The sequence below is a fragment of the Perna viridis genome, chromosome 8 (assembly GCF_037379345.1).
Source record: "Perna viridis isolate PV_CMFRI_1.1 ecotype Kerala chromosome 8, ASM3737934v1, whole genome shotgun sequence".
Lineage (NCBI taxonomy): Eukaryota > Metazoa > Mollusca > Bivalvia > Mytilida > Mytilidae > Perna > Perna viridis.
The window spans coordinates 9,781,180-9,790,608 of NC_142452.1; the positions used below are offsets into that span (position 1 = coordinate 9,781,180).

Sequence of the window (9,429 nt, forward strand, 5' to 3'; positions counted from 1 at the left end):
ACCGTACATCAAATGGTTAGTTAAGGCCTTATAAAACTAGTTTAAACTCACGATAGACATACGCTTGTCCATTCTCAGGAGATGGTGGTTATAAATGTGTCTGTTGTGTTGTTAATTTATATTTTTGTTAATTTCGAAGCAGTGTCATAGCTCTGTTATCGTGTATTTTATTACCTGTGTTGTCGGGGACTTGCAGAACTTACCTAAAGCTGTGTTTACAATTGTTGAAGAGCTTTTAATGGTCTCTATAATAATCTTTAAAAGCTTAAAACGTAAACCTAAATTATGCTCAAGTACAGTTTTGCGCAAGCTTATTGTTAGTTAAAGTCAGCGCTTCTTAGCGTAATAGCAACTCTTGTATTATTTTGTTTGACGCTGACTTCCAACCATTGAAATCTACATACAATTTGAAACGGAACACGGGAAAAAGTACAGTACCTTGATTACTCTGATGTTGAGTATTGTTTTCGTGCATGCTGCCTAGCCTAGCAATGGCTTCCGTCTTCATAAAACAGACAGATAGTCTGCAAAATGTCTGAGCGTCCTTGTAACACGGCCATCAGGATTAATACTGCCTGGCATACAGTACTTTGAATCTGAGTCTGAAAACTTAATTTGTACTAACAACAGCGTGAATCATATTACATATTAGGAAGGGGACTACAGATAGTGCCCTTGATTCTATATGTGATCAAAACGTTTAAAAACTGATCAAAATAGACAGCCTAAAAGTTAAAGAGCTGTTATCAATTTGTAAGCTAATGTGCAGCAAAATGCACAAGTAAATTTTTTTTTCCTGAGATTTCAAAATGTCGTAACATTCCATTTAGTCCAAATCTGACCTGGCGACTACTATTTTCATTCCTATCTGCCGTCTTACATCACTTGATTCAGAAATTTATACTGCAGTAAGTCGTGTTATTTAAATGTCGAACAACACATTTTGCCTATATATTGTTACATGGTTTTATTTAATAGTCTAAAAACACGGGTTCCTGTCTATTTTTACGTAGAATAATCTCACAACTGTTCCAACATTCAAACATGAAACAACATAAAATTTGGTATCACAAACTAATGGGAAAACCTAATGAAAGATATTTAGAATATTTATTTTAGATTTAACGGGCCATAAAAGCCCTTCAACTTCAATTTTATCATCATTTCAGCACCTTCATCACCTGAGTATATAGTTTTTATATCACAACTGGTACCTTATGCCTGAGCTCTCCATAACTACACGGATTTTTTGTACTGGGCTAGACTCCTAATAATTACGCTTCTTAATATTGGGTATGCTGCTACAAGATTGAAATAGTCACTGAAGACGTTTAATGTTGGTCATCATAACCTCGTACATTGTTATTATGTATCAATCTGTACCATAAGACCGATTAGTTTATTATGTCACAGTTTTTCTTTTCTCAACCCCTGCCTAGATATTATATGAGCAATTCGGTAGGTGTTTCTAGAAAAGTAGAGGACGCTAACCTTGCCGATGCACCCAGTCCGATGGAGTTCGAGGTGGTTCCCTTGATTACTCTTTCTTACCTTGATCAATAGCTTCCCTATAACAGCGTATATTTTCTAGCCAAAATTCTCTATGACGAAAAGTATTAGCGTAGGCGTTGATTGAATAATAAGAATCTGGAATTTGTGAATATTTTCAATAAAGACGATCGTTGATCCAAGCAATTATGACGTTCGGATGTTCCCCAATCCGGTAAATGTTATGCACTGAAACATACTTTAAAAACTGAGATGGTAATTTTATTAAAACAGCTCTCTATGTTTTGAGTTGAAATCATACGAGTTTAAGCAAAAAATATAACAATGATATCGTTATCACGGAGAATAAATGAAAAAGCTACTTTTTTACTTGTATGCGAATAATATTTCGCTGAAGTTCATAGCAGTAATCATTTTTATTTTGATAAATAAAAATGACAAACCTACTAAATAATGTTAATGTGTTCGGATCAGTTTCTCTTTGGATTCTTCTCATTGCATTTGCATTCCCATAATGATAGTGAAAATATCGGTTGTCATTATTGAAAGAATTTCGAGTTACGGGTAAGAAAAACATGAATACATATGAAATGCTAAATTTTCCTCACTTTACACATACAATGATAACTCATTCTTCTGTTAGTGTTTATTACTTTTAATGTTATAAATGTTAGAATTAGTTAGTACAAAATTAGCCATTTGCCTTAATTTTCACTTCTGTATTGACATTTAAAGACTATTCACTTGTTGTTGGAGATATTGCCTTTTTTATTGTTCTTTTTTTTATCTTTTAATTATAATATTTTTTTGTTGTTACTTCAACATATTGGTTTGAAATGTAGTTAAACTCATAGTTAGAATGATGCCGTCATTAGTGGTATACAACTTATATTGCTATCAAACGTAGCGGTGATCTTGACTCCAGCGTTTTGGTTGGTACATTTATAGTTTAGAATTGATCTTTTTCACTGAATTTTCGTGTTGTATCTAAATAAAAGGTCATCAAGTCATATAATTTTTCTTCACAAAATGGCGCAAACTAAATATTGTCAATTTTAATACAACCTAGTACAATTTCTTAAAGATATTTTGTAATCATTTGTCCGTCGTCTCTCTTCATTGTACAATGTACGTTAATAGTAACCTACATAAGCTACACCGATCATGTGCTTAATACTTTCGAGGAGTATAGATTTGTACAACTTACTGTATTTATCGATCAATATATATCGTCAATCAAATTTTCAAATGTCACCATAGGTCACGTCATGTCCAGTCTATTTCTTTTAAAATTTAAAGTTCAATGATAAAAGTCTTGAAAAATCAAAAGCGATAACTTATATTTCCCTATAGTAAACTCATTATCGATTTATATAATAAATACATATTATTCAACTCACTGCTGAGCATTTAATTTCCCTTATTTCGATCGAGGCCAATAAACGAAGATCGTTTGAACCATCAGCAAGCTCGACGACAACATTATGACCATGAGGAAAAATATAAATCGAATTAATCATAGTTTTCCTCAATTTTGCGATATACTCTCTTTCATCTACTATATCATGATACAGTAATCTAAAGTCCGTCTTACATCTTGATACTTTAGTAGGTGAAGATATGATTAAGACCATGTATGTGTTATGATGTTCATACACACCTTCCTATTACTGATATATACCAAAGCCCGTCTATAATTACAAACGACTTATAGCTATTGAAAATACTTTGAACCTATATCATATTTTATTTGCAAAATATTCTGTCACCATATTGAAGTCCCATTTTAATGGTTTTCAACTTTTTTATTTGAAAATACTGGTTACAAACAACAAAAATGGGACGACCGTAACAAGTGATAAATTACAACTGTACATTATTGAATTATCTTAAATTTAGATTAATTCTTATATATTCAGTTTCTTATAAGTCAAACTTTATTTACGACCTTGACAAAGTTAACATGACAGACCTAACAATATGTCTTACTAGTAAGCAATTTAGGTCCATTTGTATCGCTCATCACAGAGATTAAACATATCGACGGTTTTTAATGCAAGTCTGCATTAAAAGGAAAGAAATGGGTTTTTTTCTCTATACATTTTTTGTACCGAAAAAATTTTTATTTTTTTTTTGTTATGTTTGCAATGACAACTACAAAATGACCTTAAACAGAAAATTATTTCAAGGACATTTGAGAAATACCATTGACAGAAAAGGAATAAATACATTATTATCCCCCATTCTAAGAATATTTAGAACTTTGGTCACAAGCAACTGGGATTTATTTGCTACTAACCGGTCAAAAGCGTTGTTTTCATATTTTGATAATACTTTCGGTTATTTGAAATCGTTTTATACAAAGTATGATGAATCTCTACCAAGTACTACGCATCTGTATCTAGGTGTACCGTCTTTTCTTGAGCGCCAATGATGAAAATGCTTTTCGTAGGGATTTGAACTGAATATGGGGAATATCAGTATAAACGATTTAAAAATAAAAATTCTTAATGCTAATGTATTCTGAAAATGGTCTAAAATTGAGGGCTTCCTAATTTCGAATTTTTCTGGATCCACACTGGATTAATACCACTAAGGGAGTAACAAGTGTCATTGTAAGACTAAGCAATGATTAAATATCCCTGAAAATATCTGCCCTTTTAAATAAACGAGTAAAGTGATTGAGGTTTTTAAAAAAAATTGTTTTCAATAACTGCGTCAAAACGGTATGTGTTACAAATGGGATCACGGATCCTATGGAATGATTAGATAGTTTTTTGTTACTGTGGGGCGTTACATCATATTACAGTAATTTTTAGCAGCAGACTTTTTTTTATTTAATTATTAAACTTAATTTCGGCAAATGATCTTTAAGCACATCTATCATATATAACTTTAACTCTTCAATTAAAATATCTCTTCTTGATTAGGATATGAAAAAAACACGATAAAATACATATTCTTTTTAATAAAGTTTAAAACTATGTACAAAAATAATCCGTTAATTTCTATTATAAAATCACATAGATTCACATAAGTCTTTGTTAGAATCAGGTAAAATGGGAAAAAAATTGAAACATGCATGTAAAAAAAAACATCGATGTAACAATATAACTCTGTTCAAAGATTATTGTTGTCTTTGAAAAAATAATGCAATTTGACCTCTGCATCACTGGATTTGGAACTTTTTTAATATGAAATACAGAAGAGATTTTTATGTCACTAAACACCCCACATGGGGAATGCTAGTACACTTTTATCACAAATTAAACAAACTGTATGAACATATTTACATATTTACAATGGAATAGAATGATGCACATAATACACAAACATGACTATATGACAGGAAGATTTAATGACAGTTTTACAATATTTAGCAATACTAGTAAGTGTTAATGAATCAGATGAATTCACGTGTTCTTTGTTGTGTATGTCTGTTTTACATGTCTGGTCTTTGTCCCTGGATTACATTCTTTTGATTACCGCTATAACTTTGGTTCCCTTTATTACTCTTTAATGAAACTTAATAGTATTTGATTTACATACGAATTTCTAGGCAAATATTTACGTCTAACATTATTGAAGAAAGTGCATTTAAATAAGAAGTGGAACTCATCATCAAGTTCTTATTTTGACATTGATAACAATGCATCTCAGATCTATCAATACGTTTCAATGGGTACATTGTGGCTTAGACAACCATGGAATATTTAATAAATACAGTTTTTTTCAGTGCATTTCAATGAAATTATAGCTCAATTTACCAAAATGATATGAAAAATCTTCTTTTTTCATTTATTCTGCTGGTACAAATAGTAAAATTACACTTTTTAAATTGTTGGGTTTCACCGGCCTTTGTCAAATTCTTATTAGGACTGAATCTTAAACCCTTATATTCTAAGTTAATCATGATTTCGCAGCAGAATTAATATAACTGTGCGTGATTTTAGTTTCAAAGTGATAAACAACACCCAACCCATCTCCCACCCCCATTTCCCATTTGCAAACATATTACTCACGTAAGTTTGATTTTATCCATATTAAGGCACGTTGTAATACTTATTTGGTACCCCTGGCATAGGAGGACATGCTTTATATTGCAAGTACTTAAGTATTTTTGTATGACGTCTTGTTTTCCTAATCTTCAGTTTTTAATTGTAATCTATTTTATTCGGTTCGCTATGTTGAATATTATGATCGGCTATGTTTCCTGTGACCACGTTCTGGTCATTGGTTTCATACAAATCATATGATGTTCTATCTTTATGTAAAGTTTTATTAAAATCATTTCAAAGATTAAAAACATGTTGCGCCTACAAATTATATAAACCCGTGGACGGGCAGACCAATAGACAGACTCATATACAAGTATCCTCCTCTCCGATTACTTAACTGTTGATGTTTTTTTTTCAATTTATAGAAAATTTATCCTACTTTATAATCTATTGGTGGAGTATATGTGGTAGACAGTAATTTGATAGGTTTCACTGTATTTGTTGTTTCCGTTTTTATATTTTATTTGTATTTGCTTAGGCTAATAAAGATGGTTTCATGGATATTGCAATGGAAACTGGTTATCAAATAATTATAGTTTATATTTAATTGACGATTTACGGTTATATGACTTATTGACCGATGCCTATTTATGTGGTTCTGTTAATTTTTATCTCACTGTATTGAATTCAAAGGGTTTTCCATTTCATGGTTGATTTGACCGCTCTCTTTCTATAAATTCTATTGGATATATTTTCGGCGCTAAAGTTCTTTTGTTCTTTTATATGTCACTCTTCAATAATTTCTCGGATAGACAAGATGTGTCTCGGAAATATTTAATTCAACTTATATCTTACTATATTCTTGGAGTTTTTATACTGCAACTTTACAGGTATTTTGATATGTCACCTATAGTATAGATTGACCTGTTTGTGATTGAGGTTTTGCATGTAGACTGTAGACGATTTTGCAGCCTTTGCACCATGATGTAAGGGCCTTTTTTTTCCTTGTAATATCCAGACATCCAGTGTCATTGTTAGAAATAAAATATGTAACCCTACCCTGTCTCTTGATGTTTTGCGCCCAACTTTACAGAATGGCGCCCACGTTTGTGTATTTCTAGACTTTTGGATGTGAATAATTGAACAATAAGCAGATCGATCTACATATTTGATGTCATAAACATGTTCGTGTGTTTCCGGTGAATTCCGTACGGAGCAAGTTAAGTGCACCTTGAACTTTTCGACTACTTCCGGTCAGCTGTAAACATAAACAACTTGAATATTTTCCAGGATGTGATCACAACTTTATTTGATTTCAAAGAATTTGTAAGTTGTATTTTGTATTTTTATATAACAAACTGTAGTTTATATGCCGACTTAGATCATTGATAAACTTTATACTGAAAATAATACAATTTAATTGAATATCTTCCGAGTCTACACTTTGAAAATTTTGTCCGAAATTTAATTTTAATAGCAGTTCTTTGAGACAATTCTTGCATTTTGAACAACACAATAATTATTTTGTCGGGTATATACATGTAAGTTATTACAAGTCTACTACATGTAAGTTCTGTCATTTATATTATTTATTTATATTTCTCTTTAAATTATCTTAGTGCAGTTTTCCGTGTTGAGACTTGAAAACAGCATACATGCATACACTAAGTGTGACACTTTACTAGTTCTGCAAACAACACACATAAACAAAGCATTACAAATTGAGTATTAATTCGCAATTTATGTTTGGCATGTGAGTGTTTATATGTTACACTTGTATTTGTCTTTTGTTCTTTGTGTATGTCTGTCTGTACTTTTTTTTCATGTATGTATTCTTGTTTGACTTGTGCTAATGTGTAATAGATATGCACTAGCAATGTATATGTGTGCTTCTGCAAAGCTTTGCCTAATGCTTAATACCTACCCGAAAAGCTGCTTTTTGCTTTGAATGTGCTTATGTGTTCAGTGTTTGTAAGATTTGTACTTAAAACTTTGACTTAAACTATACTTTAGATTAAATAGGCATTTATAAACTAAACGCGAAGTACTGTAGTATAGTTGTAAGATTGATTGAACATAGGTTGCATGGTCCTTTAATTGTGGTAAATTTAACCTGCTTTAACATACACACCCTATTATACCTTATACCTTAAGCAATTACCTACCTACCCTTATACTTACTTAATACTTACATGTGCCTTACAGCTTTTGTACTTGTCTTGACATCCGATCTTTGATTTTAGAGTCTTTGATCTGTCTGTCTGTCATCTCTGATAGGTAATTAAAAGTTTCGTAGTCTTTGAATTGACAATGTTACTTTGACTATAAGACTTTGACTTAGTACATAATTATGAGTCAAGAGTACACTATTCAGGTAAATATTTAGATGTGACTAAGATTGTGAACGTAAAAGATTCACATATCTTACCCCACCCCAATTTTAGGAAGAAGATTGTGAGCTGCATACTGGTATTGTACAGTTGGTAAGTGTATTTTGTAATTATTAGAATTCATAATCAGCTATTTTAGTGGAAAACTGATATTTGGTATATATCATGGCAACTGGAGGTAAGAAGCTCGATGAGACACCACTGAAGGAGGATATTGACCCTGATGTTTTGAAGATGGTACAAACTTCTCAAGACACAAGGACGGTTTGGAGATACTATAGAGGCTGCTGCTGATGTGAAACCACCACCTACATTACAACAAAGAACTCCACCAGCACCATCTGCAGATACGGTTACCAAAATGACGATGAATCATCCACCCAAAATAGCATGGTTCTCAGGTACCGAAACGAAGGCAGGAGATGTAGCCTACGACCTATGGAGGCATGAAGTAAAGGTCTTGATGACACAGAACTATGATAGTGATGCTATTGTAAATACAGTCAGACGATCTTTGCGTGGAGAGGCTGGATATGTCGCCATGAGACTGAATGTAGATGCACCAGTGGATGAAATTTTACAGAAGTTGGACAGCATCTATGGAAGTATAGAGAAGAAAGAAGAATTGATGGCCGAGGTCTATGGTGCTAAACAACGAGAAGATGAAAGCGTTTCCCCATGGAGCTGTCGCTTGGAAAGTATCCTCAGCAAAGCTATAGAGAGGGGAATCGTAAATCGCTGGGATGCAGATGGCATGCTACACTCGATGTTTTGGACAGGACTCAAGACGCCATTAAAGAATATATCTGGACACAAATACGACACTATCAGCGACTTCGATGGTTTGCGTGTTGCTCTTCGCCAGATTGAGAATGGTCACAACCAGCGTGATTTATAGACGCCAACAGCTAAACAACAGACCAGCAAGTCAGTAGTTGATAAAGCCGAACCGAACAGCTAGATTATTGAACTCAAGGGTATGGTTCAACAACTAGTGGCCCGAATGGACTCGAATGAAACATCACGACAAACTCCACCTTGGCAGCAACATCAACAACCACCTTGGACTCAACCACAGACATGGAATCAACCACCATGGCAACAACAGTGGCATCAACCATCTGGTCAACCACAGAAAGTACAGGGCATAGGTCGAGGTCAACAGAGTAGTACCAGTCGACAACAACGGATTAAGTGTTGGAGATGTGGATTGTTAGGACACCGTAAAGCTGATTGCAAGGTTCGACTTGATCATTCTAAGAGGGATTTAAACGGACAGAAGCCTATGAAGGGGGAACGTTCACAGGCGAGATAACATCAGTTCCCAGAAATACAGCGGTAAAGACACCAACCGAGACCAGCATTATTATCAACAGTAAATTAACACCAGCTCTTTTGGACACAGGCTCAACAGTTTCAACGGTAAGTTATTCTTTCTTTCAGGAACATCTTAGGCACACTTCACCTCTACATGAATTGGATTTGTTACTCGACATTGAATGCGCAGATGGTCAGCAGTTACCTTACTCTGG

The 9,429-nt window shown here is 33.3% G+C and overlaps 1 protein-coding gene across 1 annotated transcript; it reads left to right on the forward strand.

Annotated features, from left to right (window-relative positions):
- Positions 1–7,857: 7,857 nt before the first annotated feature.
- LOC148609246 (modulator of apoptosis 1-like) lies at positions 7,858–8,795 on the forward strand. Its single transcript, XM_088541273.1, has 2 exons — positions 7,858–7,881; positions 8,151–8,795. The coding sequence occupies exons 1-2, from the start codon at positions 7,858–7,860 to the stop codon at positions 8,793–8,795; spliced, it is 669 nt and encodes a 222-aa protein (XP_088397399.1).
- Positions 8,796–9,429: the final 634 nt, after the last annotated feature.

Coding starts and splice junctions, on each gene's coding strand:
- LOC148609246 (XM_088541273.1), top strand. CDS start 7,858: ATGAGTCAAGAGTACACTATTCAG. Junction 7,882..8,150: donor GTCAAGAGTACACTATTCAG/GTAAATATTTAG, acceptor AAACTTCTCAAG/ACACAAGGACGGTTTGGAGA.